At 41.5% G+C, this 23,645-nt stretch overlaps 1 protein-coding gene across 1 annotated transcript in view; it reads right to left on the bottom strand.

The window, feature by feature from the left end:
- LOC139342718 (uncharacterized protein C14orf132) overlaps nucleotides 1-22,044 on the bottom strand; it is a 29,446-nt gene extending 7,402 nt beyond the window's left edge. The window contains exon 1 of the mRNA XM_070979960.1: nucleotides 21,493-22,044. Within this exon, the coding sequence (XP_070836061.1) occupies nucleotides 21,493-21,519 (27 nt within the window). The 5' untranslated portion in view covers nucleotides 21,520-22,044. The remainder of the gene's footprint in view (nucleotides 1-21,492) is intronic.
- Nucleotides 22,045-23,645: the final 1,601 nt, after the last annotated feature.

Raw genomic sequence — 23,645 nt, 5'->3', positions numbered from 1 at the left:
TTTCTCTCTTTTACCGTTTGTTTGTTGTTTGGATTTTATGCGCCGTTATCATTTCCGGATAAGCACAGCGCGATCGAGCGTGATACGTAACATGGAATAGTCCATGCAGTGCAGACTGAAGGGGGTGCACGGTTGGTAGAAAGACCGTCAAAACATGAATAATTGATCAAATTAGACATCCCGATGTTACTATTGTGAAGAGATATTGATTGAAAAAAAGTAATATGGGGACAAATTATTAAAAAAAAAAAAAATGCATTTTCGGGGCCCCAAAGGCCTTATATGGGGCCCGGGGCTCCAGGCAAATGCCTGGTTTGCCTAATAGTACGGCCCGCCTCTGCTTCACGTTCCTCTCCACATTATGTCATCTTTTCTGGACTTGTTTGATTGTTCTGAAGTCTTACTTCTGCCATGACGTTAGAGCAGATCGATGCAGGACACGAGGACACACAAGATTGCACTGTGAGATTTCAGAGACATTTTGCTTCATGATTTGTTGGGTATCGATATGAACAAAAGTCACCCTTTTTCAGCGGATTTGAAGAAAAAGCTTTTTAAAGACAGAGCTCAACAGGAGTTCTCTCTCTGTACGGGTCAGAAAGTTTCATGCTCAGTCCACACGTACGCTGGCATTTTTCTATGGGTTTTGGCCTTTCGTCCACAAACAAATGCAGTTTTAGGGGCCTGAAAACAGAGCTTTTGGAAACTTCCAGGGTGAGCACATTCAGAAACTGAGTTTGCAGCGTTGATGTGTAAACAGGGAAAAATTAGTTGATGTTGTGATGTCAGAGAGGGCCTCTCCTTTGTTTACATGAGGCGGACGTGACCAAAATAGTGCCGGTGCTAACTTTGCTAACAGGACTTTTTACATGTTTAGGCAGATGTACAGCTCCTCTTCCTCTTTAATTGAGGAACAAAAACGTAACAGCTGCTATATAACCCAACACTCCCATAACACAGACTCCACCCACTGTGGTATTGGATGAGACCCTGTTGGACCTCTAGTTGCAGGTAGCTTACCAGTAATAGCTTTCTTACAGGCTTCTGATTGGCCAGCATGGCTTTATGGTTAGGGTTATATCCCCACCTGCTGCTTCAGCTCTTGACTGCTTGACTGGAGAGAGCTTTTAAAACAGTACTTCTGTCAGTGGCATTTATTTTGGAGAACAAAGGAGGGAAACCCTGTTAAAATCTACCTGTGCACATGCAGAGTAGCCATTAGTCCTCACAGCACCACACAGTTAATATCTTACAGTTTAGCTGCATCTGTTTCATCATCAGTGCTGTACAGACTCCTCTGTCAAGGGATCTGAGACGGGGAAATTAACTGTGCATGCTGCAGTGCTTTGAAAAAGATGCGTACCCCTCGAGTTTGAAATGCAACATGATTTTAAAATGTTTTGCAATCGTTGAACTTATCCATATTTTATGCACACGCATCTTTGTTTGCATGTGTGTTTGAGTGTGTCATGTACTGTGGCGGCGTCACTTTCCTTGCATCATGCTTTGTTTTCTTAACATTTTTGACGGCATGTCACCACAGTCCGGGGTATTTCACAGAACTGTAATGCGTTTGAGTGACAAACACATTACAGTTCTGTGAATATGACACTCATCTGTGAGTTTAAACGCAATGGCTGAAGTCAGCATGCAAACATTTTATTACACACATCACCCTCAAAGATTAATAGGCCTGTTTCACAGCACACATTTGACTTGTCTCAGCAGGAAACGTGCAGGTGTTACTGATATCCCTAACAGTTGCTCTGCTCTGTTCAGGTGCCTCAGAAAGCCGTGACAGAGTGACAGCGAGCCAGCATACACAGCACCAGCACCCTGAAAGTGAAGCACTCAAATGGAATTCAGCCATTAATCTCATTATTCACACCTGCACTTTTCCTACAGTGCCATGTCAAGATGCCTTCTTTAAAAAAAAAAAAAAGCCTCATCCTGTCCAAACAGGGCTTTTTCAGCCGGCTGACAGCAGTGCACGGTGACTTGCCCAGCAGCAGCTATGGAAACACACACAGATGTAATTGCACACAGATGCTACTGACGAGCTCACTGGTCTCTGCTGCCTCAACACTCAATCAGCATCCTGCCGCCACAGGTGTAGATGAAAACGTCAAATTAAACACGCGGCGCTTCATTAATACAAAAATGCTCATTGCCTGACAATCACAACAAGCTCATTTAGTTACAAACAAAAACACTGCAATCTCACAGGCAAAATCATGGAAACCTCACTGAGATAATAACGTCCAAATCTATAATAGCTTCTAAAAGAAATCAAAGCGTCTGAGCGTTTACTCGGCACATGCGTCAGGTGGGTACGTTAACTTCAAAAACTCCTCCTGTGGTATCACAGTGGCACTGTAAGAGAATCGCTGAACAAACTATCTTATATTTAATTCATGTGTGGACTTGGGACTTGGGGAAAATAACACTGTTTAAAAAATGGATGCATGCCGCATGAGGCTGGTGGATGCTTGTTGTCTGCCGTCTCCCCGCCAGTCTGGTGTACACGGACACAGGCCTCCAAAACCAGTCACTCGTATATAATAGATGACTCTATTGTGAGCGGTAAATTGATATTTTGGACACTTATGAATCATTGTTATTTGGCGTCATCTCTGACAGGTGCAGTGTCACAAATGAGAGGCAGCGTGCCGTGGGATTGTTAGCAGAAAGTCATGTATGCGCTATGGATAAGTTGAATTTTAGAAGGCACTATATAAGGCATGTGTCTCACACTGTATTACTGGCCTCCTATATAGTAAATGGGGGTGATTTCAGACACAGGCAAAGACAGTTTCTCTCAGCTAAAATAGTGCACACAGAACTTATAGAAGCACTGGAGTCATCTATAATCAACAATTCAGGACACCACAAATCAGGGAAATAAATAAAATGGGATAACAGTATTGAGGATTAATCTCCTACATGTAACAGAAAAAAGTAGCCGCTCCTTCTATACAATAGCAGCCACTTAGTGAAAACAATAGATTTGGTCTGTACTATACGATATAGCTCGTCTTGCCATAAATCTGGGGGGAGATTTAAGGAGGTTTTAAGGAGGCTTGTTCACCCACACAGAAACGGTGAGACCTTTAGTTCCAGGCCTGGTTCCTGCTGGTCAGATTTACAGCCGTGCGTTCATTGATTTTCCTCGTCTCAGCAGCCCAGCAGCATTTTTTAATAAATCTTAGAACTCAGTAGAACAAGTGTAGCCCAAGTGATCCTCACTTGACACCCTGGCTGATCTGTCAGCTCAGTGGAAATTGTGCAGCGCGGGAGAAAGTTTCTTTGATATAATGAATGATAAATGTATCGCCTTCGTGTTTCTTTTCTCAGTGGTGTGTCTGATCTCACTGTGATGAGATTTCAGTACATTATCTGCGCTCATAGCAGCGCAAAAAGTAGGAATAAAGGCTTGAAAAACACCATGTCTATAAATCATGAGAACCGGAGGAAATAATGCATGTTCACATCTGGAATTGTTGCCCACTGATAATTGTCGCTAATTAGCAGTTGCGTGATGACTTGAAATTTGAGATGTAACTAAACTCATCAGCTATGAAACATTAAAATCCAGCAAAAACAGGGAGTGATTTCTTATTCCTGCCAGATGAGAAGTGAGAATTTTTTAGTGACGAGGCTGTGTGTGTGTTTCTATTGAAATCTGAGCCTGTAGCCTCTGTAGTCGTTGCTACATGACAACTGGCAGCAGCATCTAAAACACAACACAGACAGATAGAAGATGGGGAATAAGTGCGACTGCAAAGTTAAAAATCCTTTAAATTTTGACTCCGAGGGAAGATTTCACCTTTAATCTTCCGGGAGATGCGCTGACTGCACCCCCATTTTCTCTCTAAAACAAGGAATTAAGAAGCTCAAATCACAGACGATGAAACTTTGGTATTAAGCTGTCAACCTTGAAAGTCTTTTCCACAACTATTCTATTTTACTTTGTGGCTGATTATGGCGGTGAACACCTCTCTAGGCTTTGAGATTATACTGCAGAAATTCTATGCATGCTTTATTGCTTTATTATTGAGACGCCTAGACCTTTGAATTCAATTAATTCATTGAACTGTAACCAACGTCTAAACCTGCCGCTTAAATTTATTCAGCGTGTCCTTGCTCCTGCATATTTTGACCTGGTTCATAAGTTTTGTTTTAAATGTCACGTAACTAACAAGCCTTAAAAAAACTTGTTATCTGCTGTAATCCTTTGAAATGTGGATTTGGACGATTAGACGTCTTCTCTGTTGAGACAGAAGTTATTCTTGTTTAAAGAGAGCTGTTTTTTGTGTAGGGAGCAATCATTCAGGCTTTGTAACATAAGGTTACTGACTTAATACATGTGCATGAATTCCAAGAGTTACGATATATAACAAATTTCTCTCGGTGGCTTCATTTTTAAAAGAAACTCTGGTGTGTAGCTCAAGTTACAGCTCGATTAATCATGAAAATGCTGCTCTCACGCTGCCAAATCCATGCACTTAAATAGATCATTGGCATATTCAGCCCTGAGTCATGAACAATTCACATCTTCATTTTTGAGATACTTTTAAAAATCAGCAGAAAAATGCTTTTTCACCAAAGCTAAGGGCCATTTATTATTCACAAGAGCAGATATTTTAAAAATGCATAAACTGGATCATGTGCAGCATGTGTTTTATGGTACAGTTTACACCAAAGAACACGCCATGCTATAGCAACAGAGATTTCTCGCGGTGCGATGTCGCACACCACCTGAAAATCTCCACCCATCCCAGCGTTTGCTCATGTATTTTACATTTCAATTAAAACACACCCAGTGGAGTTGCATGTTACCTCTCCCCTGCTCAGTGGCAGCTGCTGGTTATGGTGGGCCCCGGTGGAGAACTTTTTGAATGGGCCAAGAAATACACAAGCAGTCATGTGAGCAAACAGCAAACAGGCTTAATTCATGGGAGCATAACGTCTGTTTGCTGACCTGATACTGATCTGATACTCCACCACAACATCACTGCAGTTTTATAACAAAGTGGAGAGAGAAATAGCAAAACCAGCTCAAATATAAAACTCAAGTTGAAAAAATGGATCTGTGTTGTGTGTGTATGTCCGACAAACAAATGACCTGTAGCTGACTTCATTCATGAACACTTTTCTCCTCATGATCTGTTATTTTCCACTTTAATCTGTATCTGTATCCTCTCTCTATTGTTACTATTACTTTCATCCAGTCATGTGTGAGGCTGGGAAACCGCAGTGCATCAGGTTGCACAGATATTTACATAATTATATAGACTGAAAACATATAATTTCCACTTTCCATAAAACATGGAGGCTAATAAATTGTGCATTCAGAGTCCACTGTAGTAGACTGATCTGTCAGAGAGACTAAAAATGCTGCTGCAGAGGCTACTGTGCACCCCTGTTATCATTTGGACAGTGCATGTAAATGCAAATACAAACTCCAGACCAACAAAAGTCACAGAGCAGTAAAATCTGACGGAGAGCTGATCCAGCTGTGCTGCCATCATCACAAACTGAAGAAAGAAAACAAGACATCTCCCCTCTCTAAACACTCACTCCTTCGGTGGAAGGGCTGCAAAGAAAAGAAACAAGTGGGGGAAACATGGATGCATTTGGGAATTTGTATGCGTCCCCCATCTCTGGAGAATCTCCTCCTGCAGGAGCCTGAGGGAGGAGCTGAAACCCATCAGGAAGATTCAGCTCACCTGTGCTGATCACAGATTACACTGTATAAGCTTATGGCCCGCAGCTGTTTCACCTGACGTCCATCCTTTTGTTTCTGTTGTATTTGGGTTGTTTGCTTTATTTTCTTTGTCATTTCCTGTTGTTAAAGGAAAATGTAACTCATTCATGGCCTCTGCTCTTTGTTTGACTTTGAGCATGTGTTGGATTTAAAAAACTGAATGAAAGCCATATGAACCAACGACAACAGACCCTCAATGTCGCACAATCCATCCAGTAACTTAGCAATTCATGTAACGAGCCCTTTGTTGGGATGCTCATGTTTGTTGTCACCTTAACTCATTCTCCCAGTGTACTCAGACATGCCAAAAATAAACGAAAACCTGCACTTGTTCTTGTGAGGTGCAGACAACAAAGAAAAGACTCAAGGATGCGTCAAAGAGAAAAGTGGAGCTGCTCATAACTCCGATGCAATCTTACTTAAAATTCTGTAGCTTCTTTACAGAAATGTTGCATCAGAGATAAGTGTGCAAAGATCAAATAAAAATAAAAGCTTCATCGAAAAACCTAGAAACAAACCAGTCCAAATGAAAATAGAAGTTTTAGTGATCTTGCCATGATCAAATGTAACACTTGCTTCTAGAGTAATTTCACTGCTTTGCATTGGAAATGATGAGGGCAGAGAGACAAGTAAAAAAATGACTGCTAAAATATACAAATAAACTCTGATCGTGCATCTTTTTAGAGTCGATTCATTGTGTAACCAAATCAGTCAAATCATCACGATTATTAAACCTGATAAGGAGGGGCAGTATTTCACAGATTGTGTAAGAAGCCGCCTGATGACAGAAGAAAGATAACCACGCTCTTTGCGGATCCGGTGCTGGCGTCAGCCGCCCCTACGGCTCCATCCATGCCTGCTCATTCACTGTGCAACACGGAGAAATCTCAGGCGGAGAGATGGAGGCCCTTAATTGAATCTCCAGTCATGTAAGACTTGCTTCAGAGTGAGGTGCAGCAGGGTCTGGCTCTGCTTTGCACCCTCTCTTAATATACAAAGCCAGCAGAAACATCCCCCCCGATCCGCTTTCATCTCTAGAGTGCAAAGCAGATGGCAATAAAATGATGAAGAAATGTCTCTGGCCACTATCTATCAGATGATGAGTATCTTCTCCTCAGGGCCACTCCAGCTCCGTGTTTCATGGCGCTGCTCTGTCCTGCTCATGTTTATACATCCTTTAGACTACTTGTAAGCAATCATTAGTAGAGAAAATGAGCCTGACAAATTGTGAGAGTTGTGGAAACACAGTCAGTCACTCCGGAGATGAAACCTCTCATTGTAGTTCAGCCATCGACTAAATCTAATTGTTGCTATCAAATCATTCAAATGTTTCAAATTCTAATTCTGGATTGCGGTTCACATTGGCCGACATTTGTGGATAAAAGATCATTTTTAAAAACAATTGCACAACTTAAGCTCCAATCCATGTCAGTGACTGTATAGAAACATATTTTTAACAAAGCAAAGCAAATTTCAGCACAGAGAGGCGCTTCCTGCTTGAACACTGCAAAAAGTGAGCTCTCAAAAACTTTACATTTAGATTTTATGCTGTGACAGTGCTGTGGTTAAGGTCTGGTTAGGTTAAGGCACAAAAACTGCCTGGTTAGGATTGGGAAAAGATCATATTTCGTCTTAAAATATCCAATTTAGTTGCCATAAACATGGCTGGAAAATACTGTATGCTGATGCCAGAAAGAAGTGCGGTCTGCTGCTTGGTGGTCATCATCGTGGATGTCATGCCACCACTGTCACCTCCACCTCCTGATGAGAAAATCTCAGCACATATAAATGTAGCCTGTAATCTGAACTTGAAGAAACATTGATTTGATACCTATGATTTCTATAAATCTAACATATTCAGGATTTTTCAGAAACATACAATCTCTATATCTTATTCAGGCGACTGCTCTTCTCATTGATGTGCACTTGCTTTGGTTAAACACTGGCGAAGAAGAACGCTACTGTTTGAAGGTATTCAATACATTTAGCTCTATTAGTGAGAACACAATGTTGGCAGAGAGCTGAAAGTAAAATTAAAGTGTGTTAAGCTCACTGTTGAAATGTGAATTACAATACACAGGGGGCACTATTATATCAACAAAATGGCAGTAAGAACATTACAGCCTCCTCAAATTCACATCCCTTTTCTCACTTCAAAGCCCTGCAAGGCTGAGAGGAGATCTGCTCCCCCCAAGCCCGACCAAGCCTCCAGCTCACGGCTCAGTCCTGGATGCCAGACCTCACTCTCCCGTCGTCTATCGTCTCTTTTAGCTCTGTCTGCTCTGACCTTGTCATCGCTGGTCTCAAATCTTTTCGCTCCTGGCTCCTCGAGGCTGCGGTGACTTCAGAACAGCAGAGTCACTCTCATTTCATGCAGGCTGAAAAGTCATCTCCTCAAGAAGTAAAACACCTCATGTCACCCTCTCCTTTCTGAATCATATCTGGTATCATGTCAACTCGCTGCATGTGTTCTCAGATCCCTTTTAAGCTCCTAATTTAATTTTCCTCTCATCTTGCTGCAAATGATCAGACAATGGTTAAAAGGAAACCTGGCACCTTCTTATGACATGCATGGAATATGTATAGTTCCTGTGTTACAGTTATCCTAAATGACTCTGTGTAACAGCATTTGCTCCTCAGCTCCTTCCGTCCTTTTTTTCTTAAACTGGACAATCTGTATTCACATACTTCTGCAGCTTTCTCCTTTGATATCCTGTCTGATTCATTCTGTATTCTAGAGCTAAAGCGATTTGCATGACCTCACACACTGAGATGGCCCGAACTGAAAAAGGCTCAAATACAATCACACAAACACTGAATAAAAGCAAAAGTTTGCTTGAGCTCAAGTAGCTTGAGGTAAAAAAGAAACAGGCAGTCAGTGGGGCGAACAAAGCAGACAAATAGCAGACAAAAAGGTACAAAAACAATCCACAGGTCGAAAGAAAAGCCTGCGATGCATGAGAAAGGGGTATGTCTCTGCCAAGGAGTCAAGCTGCAGTTTACAAACATGTTTGTCCAAACCCTATATTTTAAAAATGAATAAATGTGGTGAATACTGCAGAAGCTCAAAAAAGGCTTTAAGGGTCTTTTTTGGCAAACAGGAAATCATCATTACATTGACGTGTGATGCCAGTGAATAATTTCCACTGAGAAACATGCTGTCTTCACTTAAGAGACTATTTTTCCAGAGGAGCACAGAGGACTGATAGACAGCTTCATCACATGGTGCAACAACAATCACCTGAAGCTCAATATCAGCTGATTCAGTGAGCCTGTGGTGGACTTCAATGCTTCAGATATGGATGTTGCTGCGAAGAAGCAGCAAACGGTAAAAACGTGAATGTGAACGTGAATTCACACACGTCTTCAAGCCCAGAGGATCGACACAACCACCACAATTTCAAGGTGGACACCCAGGATCAGTGTGAGCAATTCAGTGTGGTCAGCTGGTCTGCGAGGGGCACTCACCCTACGTTTACACGTAGCAGGGTATTTTGGAAAACAGATATTTTGGCCCCGTTTTCAAAAGCAACATTGTGCACAGAACATCGTTTTCAAAAATGTTGTTTACATGAACCCGGCTAAATATGCCGTTGAGCACATCATAACTATGCAAAACCTATGGCCGTGAGTGTAAACATAGGTCACAACATGACGTTAAGTATTCAGTCACATGTTGTGAGGTTTCGGAACCTAAAACGTCGTTTTACCCAGTTTACACGCCGGCAAATAACCGGCGTTTTCAGAAATCTCCACTTTGGCCGGAGTTTTTAAAAGTGATTGTTTTCTGTGAAAAAAACTCTGCATGACATATGCATTTTCCCTAAGTGTAAACGTGGTCTAAGACAGTCAGGTAAAGAGGTGATGAACAGCTTGGAGGACTGATTGACTGATAGAGAACAAGTGACGAGTGAAACTGGCGGGAGACTGAACAGTGGCAGGATGTCAAACAAACTGAAGGCCATGAAGGTAAGTAACGACAAACTAAAACAGGAAATGAAGTTAACTGAAGTCCATGCAAGAGTCCATGCAAGTCATCACGCATACCATGATATATTTCTATTTACATGTATTCATTTATTCATTTGGCAGATGCTCTTATCCACAGAGACTTACACTGTAGTGCTGTGTCTTCCTGTAAGATAACTCTACTGGGAAATGAAAGGTAGCAGGAGTTATTCAGAGACAATAGACAGATGGAAGGAATATCTCTCACTTGCACATACAGTATGCATTGAAGTGAACGTGCAGACAAGACACACGTTTGCAGGCACACATACTGTTTGTAGACATGATTACGTTCCTACTGTTCTGCTCATTGTTTAGCATTTGAAATTGTTTTATTGGAGACAACTCTTAACTTCAAAAAAGACAAAATTTGATTCAAACAAGCAAACCTTGATAGACTATCAGCCCTTTCAGTAGACCCACACTCTTATCAAGCACTGTCAGCAAATCTCTTTGTACTGTGTGTGTGCGTGCGTGTGGAATGTATCACAAAAATAGGCTGTAGGGGTTTTTGATAAAAATCACTCTTCTGATCAGCCAATCAAGCACTGCAGGCTTTCTTGTTGTTCACAGTGTGTCAACCTTCAGCTCGTGCTGCAGACCCCTCTGAACCACCACACTTCCTGTCAAATATAAATTAATCATAACACGTTCCAAGTCCTCAGAGCCTCCGTTCCTATATTGTTTGTTTCTTTTGTTCTATTTTTACATTTAAAAGCACCCTAACAATTATTTTCCCTTGTTCTGTTGCCTCTCTTGTGTACCAGCCTTCTGGCTGCTGTCACAAACTGTCAGTCTCGTGGAGAAACATGATTAATTATCCCCTTTGTTAAAGCTAAGAAACTGTGGAAGAGCTGTATCCCACTTCCATACTAATTCTAAGCATGTTTTGAGTATGTAATCTGTTAACACTGTCAAAGAGACACTAATGAGTATATTATGCATACTGAAAACTGCTTGACTTCACCACAATACAATGCACAGGGAGGAGGTCGTGGTGGTGCAACAGTTTCAGGAAGAGCTATGGAAATGTTTTTCTCCTTGTGTATATAATTGTCTCATTTTCGCTGCATGGCACAGCTCAACTCAACTTACTTGGAGCTGTTCCTTTTAGGTTTTGTGTTGGTAACACTTGTGGGCAACCAGTCAAGTTGCATTTACACCCACTTCATCTTACTTGATCATTTTACCCTGTGAGACATTTGTGTGAAATTTTGTTAAGATTAGCACATGAATTCTTGAGTTCTGGACAAAAAGTGTGGTGTGTGTGGTCACAGTGACCTTTGACCACCAAAATCTAATCAGTTCATACTCCAGTCCAGAAAATATACAGCCTCCGGCCTGAGCTGTCGCTGGCGTGAAGGCATGGAAACACTCATTTGACCTGAAACCATAATAATCTGAATGAATTTGAGGTTTAAACATGCTACCGAAAAATCTTCTTGGTATATTTCAGCACACAAACTTAAAACATATCAGCAGCTGTTGGAGAATTCTCACTCTGACAGCGGCCTCAGGGTCTTGAAGTCTCTGCCCACCATGATCCTCTGTTGCACCAACAGTGTAACCACCTTCTTCTGACTATAATATTCTCTCTTCTCATATCTCTGACCGTCACATGACCGCCACTCACATTAGTAATGGACTGCTTTGCTTTGGAACTGTTTATTAGCATCTAAATTTAGCATCAACCTCATGTTAAATTATTCCCTCTTTACTTCTGCTGCAGCACAGTGCTGCTCTGATGACTATTAAGATTTTCTAGTTGTTTCAGGTCCTCTAACAGACACTTTGCTGACATTGCTAAACTTGTTTGCTGATTTGCAACAGCAGGACTTGAGGCTTTGCGTTGTGAAATTCTGTTTATCCTTTGGTAACATTTACGTGAATGCAACTTGCCCCCAAATGGAGCGGAACAGGCAGAACTGTGCATGTGGCAATTTTATTCATGTTGATTACGCTAATGAGGTACGTCGCTTTGGATAAAAGCGTCTGCCAAATGACAAATTGTAATTGTAATTGTAATGATGGAATCTCACCGACACACACCTTCTCGTGAATAGGTGGCATTCATCAGGCTGAAGTGGGTGATTTACAGCAAGATTGTCCAGTTAAGACTTTGCTGAAGCACAGGATCAGGCTAAGAAGAAGAAAATGTTCTCGCATTGTTGAAGCCATGATTGACTCTAATGTTTGTATAGCTTGTAAATTGTCACCAGCATAACAACACAAATGCTATAAAATGAAATTAGCGTGTTTATACCGGTGTCGCTGCTACGGTGCTGAACATAGCGCTGCAGGTTGGCATCAGAGTTTCTAAATGGTTACTGTACGTAATTTCCCTATGGGAGGAAGTGGTGGGTGGGGGTGCTATGAATTTGTCACGCAAGTGCCATGTTGGCCTAGTTACAGTGTTTTCAGATACTATAACAGTGTAACTGTAACAGTTCAGCAGGGCTCCCTCACTATACATGCCCTCAGTCTAGAATTAATATGATTTTCACAGGATGTGTCTGTCTATGTGTGCATGCACAGTGTGAGGCATCAAGGCATGTTTATGTCTATGGATAATGTGACAAACACATGTACACAACAGCCAAATCACATGTGAATCATTCCTTTGCAAAGAAAAATTCATCTGATTACATGCTTTTAAACGCACAAACTTGCAAATTAAGGCCCTGTATTTATTGTTTTTGGCCTTCTGCCCATTCATCACAGCTGTAAATAAACAGATTTCCATGTCTTTCACACTGTGAGAGGAATATGTATCACAGGGAGCAATGAGGTGGGCGTTGGAACACAGAGCCTCGTCTGTTCATATGCGTGTTTGTTTGTAAACTGAGAGCAACACACAGAAGCAAACAAGACTTTCAGGTGTGAAATTAATCATTTGCAGCGTGTTCACAGTCTTGGATTAGTAATTGCGGCAATAAACAATACCGTTGCTTCTAAAAGTTTGTTTGTTTTTGGATGCTGGTTTGTAAAGAGTAATCCCTGCAGAGGCTGCGTACTGCTTACAGAGCAGCTGCAAGCCCAAATGGATATGTGACGTCCACACTGCACACCACACTGTTGTGTTGCACTACAGGTTGCAACACGGAGAAGCTCATCAGAATACTAAATCCAGGAGCAAAATGCCTGAAATCATGATAGAAAGCTCAGAAAGTATCGTGTTGTTCGTTGCTCCTCTGTGGATAAGGGTGAGAGCAGTGAAACCCAACAGGAACAGAGACCACAGATGCACATGCACTCTTGAGATTAGAGCATGTTTGGGACTGAAAGTGTGGTGAGTACAACAGTATGGCATTTAGCTCAAACACATCACAGCATGTGCAAAGAAGAGCTTGAAGCCCGAGCTGTGAATTGATTCACAACTCCTTGTAAGCATCATTAAAAATTCAACATTTTCAGAAAAATCTAAGTTGGTGTACTTGTCCACCAGTCATGCATACCAGTGGGCATTCCAAATGATTTTCATAAGTAATACGACTGACTGTACTGTAAGTGCCTGATTCATCATCCGACCATTAAAGTTGCATGCACCCGAAACGAGAAGGTCACAGTCAGATTTGCTTTATATACAACATCATAAGAGCTGCGAAGCATTACGCGAGGCTTGGCTGGTACCGTAAGACAAAAATAGCTGCTATAAATCTGATGGTGTAAAATACCAGTGGCTGGTCGCAGACAATAGCAGCGGCATACATTAGTTTAGCACAGAGGAGGGGTGTAATTTATGTTTTGAGGAGTTCATCAGCAGGGAAATTGAAACTAGTCCATTTGTAGCCTAAATTATCAGATGCATACGACACAAATGAGCTATGAGACTGAAATACAGTGATTGAGTTCTGATGGGAGGGGAGTCGCATAATCCCGGATAATGACATGCTGCATAGACACAGTCAGATTGTTCTTCAGCTCTGGCAACACACTGAGACTGTCAGTGAAACCTTAGACTCCAAGCTAAAGATTATTCTCCTGGGGCGACAGTATTTTTTTGAGAAGTGAAGGTACATTACGTGCAATATAACCTCAGCTGCTTTATAGATTGAACAAGGTGAGAGGGAAAGAGAGTGAGTAAGGCCTGCCTGTATGCTATCATGAGTTTCAGGGCAGGTTTCTATGAACAAACCCAAGGTCAAGCTCAAAGAGTAAGGCCCAGCAAAACAGATCATATCAAAAGCAGGTTTTGCTGTTATTATCATAGACGCATTGTTTGAAGTCTCTCTGGTTTTAAAAGCTCAAAAGAAAGGTGACATAAATTGAGGAAAAGCCGCATCAGAAATTCTTCAAAAAACAATTTAAAAATCACTTTAAAAGTACGTGTGAGAAATCTGTTTTCAAACCAAGACGAAATAACTTTTTTTTCCCTCATTTTCTGCACACTCTTTGGTAATTTATTAAAACTGCACCCAGGGATGAAAACATTTTAACTGACATCTCCTGGCAAACTAGAGAAGCCGCGCCGTAGACTTACTGCATAACACACTAGTTTTATTACTTTATGTTTAGCATGCTAATGATTCAAAAAAAGGCATGCCGTTCCCAATAAATTACAGCAGCCATGGTGATGTTTAACTACAATCATAATTCATCTCTGCTTCCTCCCTTAATAGTGTATAGTCAGCTGCTGCCATTCAACAATTTGCCTGCTTTCACCAAAGCAGAGCAGCCACCCACTGTTTAACTCTCATAATTTCCATCCGTGTTTCCTTCTCATCAAAAGAGCTGCTCATGAGCTGAATTCAGATTTTAATTTTATGCATGGTTTAATGGCAAAAACGTTATTGTGGAGCTTTTTTTTTTCCCCCTTATAAGATGAACAGGCTGAGGCAATATTCAAAGCTTCACCCCAAATCATAGCTCAGTTTTATCCAGAAACATATCAATACCAGAGATTAAGTTGCTTTGAAATTATCTCAGGATGGGTGGAGAATAGATTATTTATGTAGGAATACATAATTCATACCTGCTGAATATCAGAGAGGCAGTTACATAGGAAGCATCATGCAGTTAGGGGGTTAGCTCTATCAGGGAAAGATGTTATTACTTCATACTTGGCTGTCACAGTCCATTAAGTCTCCTTTTATTCTCCCCTGGACTTCTTTCAATATGCAATCACTCATTCCAGGTGCAAACAGCTGGGAGGTGTTTGTGTCTACAGCGCAAACATGTTCAGATAAGATAGCATGGAGACACGGGGAAATTATGTACAGTAAACATTATTTTCATCAATCACTGTATTCTGTCCCCCAGTTTAGTAATTGATCGGTACGCTGCCCTTGTTGCTGCTGCTGTCAGGTTGTTCTTGCACAACACATTTCAGTTTACAATGATAATTTTAAGATTCACCACTGAAAGTCCTTGATTTCAGACAGACAAACACTAAAGCCGGCTTCTTATTTCTATCATTAATATTTACACTTGTTGACACACATGATATTGTGTGCAAAACATCAACATCCTCACCAGCTGATGAAGAAGCAATGTTGACCTTAAATTGCAGCATAGACCTAGTTAGTCCTCATGTGATAAGGAAAACATAAGCTCAGACTGCTTCATTCTGGCAGGACCCTCCTCGGCCAATTAACTAAAAATAAATGTTTGTTTCTGTGCAGTGAAAAGTTTTCACTTTTTATTGTTTGGCTGTTTAGAATGTGAACTTCCCCAAATCCGATAAAAACAAGACAGAACTGCCAACATTAGTTATTATATAGCAGCATCCAGGCAATGAGGAAATACAACACGGTGGATGTGCTAGTCCTGAATGCGGTTTCTTGAGAAGTAATTTACAACCCCACAAAATAATCCGGTATCATAATCCCCTAAGAGCTGGAAGTAGGTGCTGTAGGTACTAAGCTAGTTAGCTGGACTTACATTAGAGGAGGCAAACAGTGTTTAACCCATTGTTTACATTTCTGCTGTTGTATTTTTGGCTCTGGAGGAAGCAAAAAAAATAAATGTGTAAATAAACCACCATCCAAACGTCATATCGGCTACTGAGGTCTTGATCATACATGTATGAATATCTTTTTAATCAGATATTAGACTCAAACAAGCATGCCAGGCCAGTAGGTGGCGATAAAGCCTGCATCAACAATACGTCAAATACCAGAGGAAAGCATTTTGAGCATACGTATTGAACTTATTTTCCTAGTAAAAACACAAACAATAGGTGGGTTATTATTTATTTTGGTTGGAAAAACCTTTCTGGCACATGGCCCCGCAGTGCTAGTGCCTTCTAGCTTTTATGCTAAGATTGGACAATCGCTTTAGCAAATGTTCAGTTAGATTACAAGGATGTCTGGTAACTGCTTCAACACTTATCTGAGCCAAAAAGAGACCTGCAATTTCCCCAGTGGTTGGCCAATTATTTCCATCAAGAGCACAAAGATTTCTCAGTTGAACTGGAAGAATCTTTCCACCATCAGCAACATCTAAAGAACATAAACTGTCATTTTTAAGGAGACATATGACCTCAAAATCATCCACCAAAGCAAAACACTGCACAGCACATTGTGTTGTTTTTTTTTAATGTTCCTGCCTCCAGTGTATTATATGTTATATGGTAAACTATGAAGTGGCCCTGCTGTGAGGAGCCTGACCTCTCCTTGAACCAAGCTGTGAAAATCAAATCTATTAATAATCAAGCATCTTCATCACTTTAAGGCTTTCTGAATGCTCCTGCTGGCTGTGTGAAGTCACACATTTGTGGTGTATGCACAGACACACAAAAAACTCATTTACATTCAACATTGACTTTCAACAACATGCTGCCAATTTTAGTTTGATTTGTCTGCACGATGATAGAATGTAGACATGGAGCGAGAAAATGTGCTGGTAAAAAAAAAAAAAAAATATGAACGACACTGAAATGAAAAGGCTTCAAATCCTGAAAGAGTTCTTCCTGGAAAGCAGCTGAAAATAGACCGAACAAAGACAAATTCACCTGCTTTTAAGGCATTGATTTTTCCAGTGCATTCAGCTCCTTCTAATTGGCTTAAGGTGATTGTTATTTTCTCAACCTGTTTACAACACTGCAGGGTCACAAAAGTGGAAGGAGGCTGAAAATTGGGGCCGTCGCAAGCTTTCTCTATCTGAACACTACAGCTTTCATATAAAACCAATTGTGGAAAAAACAGACAAAAGACCAAAGGGGAAATGAAGCCCTAGAGATGAAAAGGCTCGGTGTGCCATTATTACACTCTTCAAATAATCCTTCACTACAGAGACCAGGAGATTTATTTTTTAAAGGGGACCGTCCGGGTGTGAAGAATGCACACTGAGGTAACATGATTATGTAATTGAATTTTTTATGCAATTCAGAATAAAGATGGTCTTCAGATAGGCCTTGTGGCGTTTGCTGCTTTGAAAAGTCTGGTTAATAGGAAAATAATCTCATCTGTGAACTATTCAACTTGCATTTCCATATCTGGCTTCATATCAGGGGGAAGTGGCGCACAAACAAGTCTTTTGGCGATGTTTTTCCAAGTCCTTCTTCCACTTTGTGTCACTTATATCGCAGGTAATTTGTTCCAACCGTTTTATTTTGATCTTGAAATCAAAGAAGCTTTTGCGAATTACCAAGAAACCTGCTGTTACGTTCATGAGCGTGTGTGCAGCTGTCTGCATTAGAACAATTCAGAACTGCAGCTGCTAATTCTAAAATCATCTCTGATTGTGTTGACTCTCTGGCGCTAAAATTAAACCAAAGTGTATTTGCCAGTCCTGTCTGATCCTGCTCCTGGTGTGGTGGGTAAATACAGATGGCTCTGTTTGTGTCGAGGCTGTCAACCACTCCCTCCATCCTCATCTTCTCACTCTCATCTGTCCTTGCTAACACGAGCAGAGATGGACAACCCTGTCAGGTAGAATGACTCAGAGCCACAGCTTCACTGAATAAGTAATTGAGTAATGAGAAACGCTGATGGCCTGTCATGAGAAGACAAAACTGAAGTGAGAATGCGGCGCCGATATATATGGACCTATCACGTCTCATTGTCTAGACATATAATTAACAGAAAGGAAAGCAAATACTCATAGAAAACGATCGCCTGTAATACATTTCTAAAAAGGTCTTTCCATGCATGCCCATGTGGACATGCAAAAATTATTAAAAGGCCAAGGCCAGTGGGTCACTGTGTACTGGACAGACAGAGCCTTAAGGGTTTTGCTGCCCTGTGTTGCAGATCTGTCAGCTGAAGCAAGTGCAAGACTGGCAAAATGCCCAGGATGGCTCTGGAGCCTGTCTACAACACGTCAAACTTGACCTGAGCATCAGTTAGTAAGCGAGGAACACACTGGCTCTTTTCTTACGCCTTAACATTTGCCATTTTCTTCATTTCAACAGCGACATCCTGCACGAGGTGCAAAGATGTGCACGATGTGACTAACGATCCCAGTAGTCGGTCGGTAAAAAGAAATGTATAAGTGAGCGAAAGTTCCGAATAAATCTTCATATCTAAGCCACTAATGGAAGTTAACTGAGACATTTCTCAATTCGGCCTATTTGAAAAGATAAAGAACAAATCGGGTCATTGCCCACAGATTAGTATTCAAAAGCTTGACTGTGATTGTCACCTATTAATCCATGTTTTGCAATGCTTGAGGATGCCACCACTTTCAACCTAATGAAGTATGGCCTTTTTCATTTCAAACCAGCGAGGCGTGGCTGCCAAAGGCAAATCATTCACCAAACACAAAAGCACACATATTGTTCTGCAGAGACCTATTTAGCTATTTAGTTTCTGTGATATCATATAAACCAGAATGACAAATGCAAAAAAAAAAAAAAAAAGCCCAATTATGTCTGCACAGACATCTATCTCATCTTAGAGGGTGTGTTTTTCGTACATGCCAAGCTTAGCTTATTAGTGATATATTAATGTTTTGTACACAGCAGCAATAAGGACCAGTACATCCTCCCAAACTACTCATTCTTCACCCTCGGCGACAGGTAGAAAAATCAGTAACCAGCTCCTCTAAATTGGAGTTCTTTAAAAACTTTCACTGTCTTTAGGAGAGAACGGTTATGGTGGCATCCGTCATCTTTTAGAGACCAAGTGATGGCGAAGGTCCAATGATTTGCAGGAGGTAGAGCTACACGGAGATGAATGGGCAAAAAAACCCCCATCCATTGTGAAGTCAGTCTTCAAAACTCCAGGGACATTTACCTGACTTCATTCACAGTCACCATTACGGACTGACTCAGGGCACTGGAATGAATTGCACATCAGTAAAATTAGCCATTAGCTGTCTGAGAGAGCCGCATTGTTGAGGAGAAGGCGTATGGATGCTGGAAAAAAAAGGTGAACTGGAAGAGCAGCAAGAAGTACGTATGAGGTCATGGGGTCACGGGGAGCAGCTGGAAACAAGCCAGAGCCTTATTTAAGCCAGGTTTGGCCCCTTGTACTAAATAGCAGTCACCTTTTCCAAAAACTGTAAACTTTTTTCTGCCACCTAAAGTTGGCTTCTTGTTGCTAGTACCAACCACTGCTGGCTGACTTCCATAGCAGTGACTTTGTTAGATCCACCAAACCATTGTGGTGAAGACGGAGCCAAACCTTTCGATGAACCAGTCCATCTACGTTCCAACCCTCGCCTACGGTCATGAGGTGAGGGTACTGGTCAACAGAATGAGCACAGCTGCTGAAATGATTCAAGAACACTCAAGATTCAATGTGTGCATGTGTGTACTGGGGAATGAGCTGTTTTTCAGTCTGGTGGTGCATGCATGCTTTGTCCTCTATCAGCTGCCAGCGGGGAGTAGTATGAAGTGGGGGTGGGCAGGCAGGTTGACTCGGAAATGAGCCTCCTCCGTACGGTGGCTCAGCCTCAGAGACAGGTGAGGAGCTCTGATCGTCATAGAGAGCTTGGACATCCAGAGGGAGTTCGTAGATCCAGAGGGAGTTCGTAGTAGATCCGCTGCTCCTTAGCATCAAAGGGAGCCAGCTGAGGTGGTGAGATTAGGATGCCTTCTGGGTCCGTTCCTTTGGAGGTTTTCCTGGCATGTCCTAAAGGGAGGAGACCCCAGGGGGGACCCAGGACTCTCTGGAGGGATGATATATATCATCTGGACTGGGAAAGCCTCCAGAAGGAGCTGGAAAATGTTGCTGGGGACAAGAGCGTCTGGACTACCATGCTTATGCTGTGTTCATACCAAATATGAAGTGAATTCTCACTTTGCATTTGTGTTTAATCAGTCTTGCCAGTGAATAGCAAAACAATCCCCACGAACAACAAAGATGTGACAGCAGCTATTTTTGATCGATGATGGCTGAGGTCAGTCTGAACAAATCCTTATTCTCCTATTACAGTTTTTTTTCTGATTTGTAATGCTCATCATACTTAAATTTGATGTCCAATACTGTTTGTTTTGCTTGCAGGTAAGACTTCAGAGACCTCATTGTCTCACCTTTTTACTGAGAGTGTGTTTAGCTCGCTGCATAGCTGCGCATCTACACACACATTCAGGGCAAAAGAGACATACAAACTCATGCTGGTGCCAAACTCCCCAGCTGCAGCTGAGTGGATCCAAACACTCTCATATTCAACCATTCCCAGTTGTGAATATGAGTAACTGGCTGCCCACAAAGATTTCTTAAGGTTGACAGTAGTCTGCCTCCTTCTCTGTGCTGCCGTAAGCCTGGTTCACGGCAAACCAAAGTTTATAGAAACACAAGAGCACATTAAGTCCTTGGAGGACATTGTGCCTCCTATTTAATGTTAATTTTTACTGTGGCTTTGATTATTTTGCTCGCTAAAAGTCTGCACGACGATAGAGCGAACAATGCTGACTTTGATGTTATTGTTACCCCACCTCTCAGCAAAAATGTATTCTCAGATGTCTCCATGCTCTGATGCATTTCTATTTAGGGGTCGTTGATTTGAAAAGATTGGGGAGCATTTGGCATAGTCGGGCTCGCAGAACAGCTACTGGCAGCAAAGATAATGCTCCAAACCATTTAGTAGCAATTGCACAGAAAATGGCAAAGTAGATGGCACCAGACAAACCATAAGCAGCCAGACAGTGAGAGAGGAGAGGGGAGGAACAGCTCACTAAATCAGCTAATGAAAAGCAACCACATGTCCAAAACAGATGCACAATAACACATTCTCTCCAAAGCCAAAATCAGTGGAAGGATTCATATGTTTTACTACGCAAAAGCACATGCAAACATGGTCTTGGTCCAATCAAGCTGATGTTATTTATTTAATAAGTATAATAAGTATCAGTATGAAATGCACGTCCTATTGTTATATGTCATGTTATTATGCTTATTATTTAATTATTTATTTTTCTTTTGTTTGGTCAGTTGCGGCCATTGTTCTAGATTTTGATACAAAATCGCGCAAAAGTACAGTATGTCCAAGTCAGACCTGCTCTTATAAGCTGCAACACAACCTAAAGCCTAATAAACTTTGAAAGGATAACAATATCAAAACTAATCTTTTCACACAGTAAGTGGGGAAAATAAGTACCATAAAGTCCAACAACAAACATTTTCTGTCAATATTATGGACGTATACATAGATTCTCCAGTTAAGTAAAGTCAATGCATCAATCTATACATATTGATTAGATTAGAAAATGTACGATTGTCAAAGCGCTTCATGAACTTGTTGACCGGCCACGCCCATGGAATCAACCAAATGAAACAAAAAGTTCGGACCAGCCGAACATCTTCATCCGGATCGGAAGAGAAATGTCTCACCTGCGCAGCCATGAATGACAGATCCATACTGTTGCTCCGTTCAAGCCAACGCGCTCAGATGAAGGATGCAAACGTGCGTCGTTATTCCCCGATAGAGCATTTGCCTCCTGAACCCGGCGTCCACAGGCTCCGCAAGTTGGCGGGTTTCACGTGAGGAGCATGTCGAGGATGAAGACTGAAGATGAGAAGGAGGAGTAGGAGGAGGAGGAGATGCAGGGAGGTAACATGAAGCGGGAGCAGCCGCTGAGCAGATTAAGAAATGTGGATGCGAGAGACGGCATGAGAGTGAGAAAGAGGCGGGGGAGGAGGAGGAGGAGGAGAAGGAGGAGGCGGTGGAGCTGGACTGTCACATATAACGAAGGAGGTGCAAGTCTCTCTCTCTCTCACTCACTCTATCTCCCTCTGTCTCTTTGTCTCTCTTTGCTCTCCCTCCTGTCATTGCATTTTTCCCAGTGCCTCTTTTTCTGGGCTTGTTATTAATTTCTTTCTCCTCCTCCTCCTTCTCTTTGAGATGGACACTCCATGTTTGAGGAGCTGCCTGCACAGAACAGCACACCTCCGCGCTCCTGTGCGCCTTTGATCCGGGGTTGTTTTCCATCCTGTGAGACGGTCCCAGTGCGCCTCTCATGTATTACCATTACATTCAAGTCACAGTGTCTCAGAAAAATAAGAACCAATGTTGTTTCCTATGTAGGGAGCTGGAAAGGGCATATTTTAGAAATATATATTATTGTATGAACATGTAAAATAGTAATAATATAACAGTCACAGCTCTGTATTCAAATTTCTGCTTCCAAAAACGTAAACAAAAACAGAATTCAATCACTTGCAAACAAATTGTGTTTACCGAGTAGTTTTACAAAGTGTTCCTGAGTCCAAGTAACGACAACCTTTATACAATCATGTGTTCACAAAGAAGTGAACCTCGCTCCACCCTGGCTTGTGAACGACTGAGTCTTTCCAGGATGCCCAATTCATACCCAATCATGATACTCTCACCTGTTATCAATGAACCTGTTTACCTGTGGAATGCTCCAAACAGGTGTTTTTGTAGTCTTTAGGCAAGGACAAATTTATTTGTATAGCACAATTCATACACCAGGCAATTCAAAGTGCTTTACAGAAGCATAAAAATACATTAAAATCATACATTTCAAAGAATGAGGGAAAGAAAGGAAGAAATTAGAAGAGAATAGAAAAAATAAAAAATAAAATAAAATACATTTAAAGGAAAATTAAAAACAGTAAAACACAATAGGTCAGCATTAAGAATGATTAAAATAATTGAGCAGATATATTTACTTTAATCAAAAGCTTTAGCAAATAATAATGTTTTCAACCCTGATTTAAATGAGCTGACAGTTGTCTTTAGCTTCATGCATGCGGAAATAAGCCTAACCGTGCCTCTAAAGTCATGCAGGAACACAACAGGTGTGTGATTATCACGTTCGCAGGTGAGCTGAACCTGTAGATGTCACATCTGCGAGCATGTGCAGAGCTTTCGCTTTCCGGAGCCCTCCAAAGGCTTCATTGAAAACTTGTGACCTAAAACTAATGACACATTCTTGAATTAACTAGGCTGCAGAATGAAGGATGCTGCTATTATTCATTGGAGAGTCTCTTCAAAAAGCCAATTAACAAGCTCTACTTACAGTGTGAGGAGCGATTCATTTAATGGCGACCTGGCCTTCACTGTGAATACTAAAATTCATTCCTCAGTTCAGCAACACCGGTCTACATACAAAGCAGTTTCAAAGAGCTCAACAGTGGGCTGGTGGTCAGCCGCTTACTGTAAATTGTCTCTGGGTCAAGTATCAAACACATATTTCAGACTATTTGTGTTCTTCTAATTTCCTGTTTCTCAAATATGAACTTTGTCCTTTCTGAAAGAAACAGACTTTGTAAGACAACCACTTTATGTGAGTTACAGGGAGCTTTTTCCCGTCTCCTTGCTGACATTAACACTGTCACTGTAGCTTGTTCCCACGGTGATGTGTTTTTGATGCTTTAACGCGACCTTTTGCCGTGGATGGGATGAAGCAGATCTCCCACATCAGCAGTTAAGACTTCATATCCTCCTGTCCGCTTTTTCGCTGAACATGCACATCCAGTCCCGCCCTCCAGTGTGGAGGAGTTCACTTCGCTCCAGCTCA

Source organism: Chaetodon trifascialis, chromosome 14 (assembly GCF_039877785.1).
Source record: "Chaetodon trifascialis isolate fChaTrf1 chromosome 14, fChaTrf1.hap1, whole genome shotgun sequence".
NCBI lineage: Eukaryota > Metazoa > Chordata > Actinopteri > Chaetodontiformes > Chaetodontidae > Chaetodon > Chaetodon trifascialis.
This window is presented reverse-complemented; position numbering and strand designations above follow the sequence as displayed.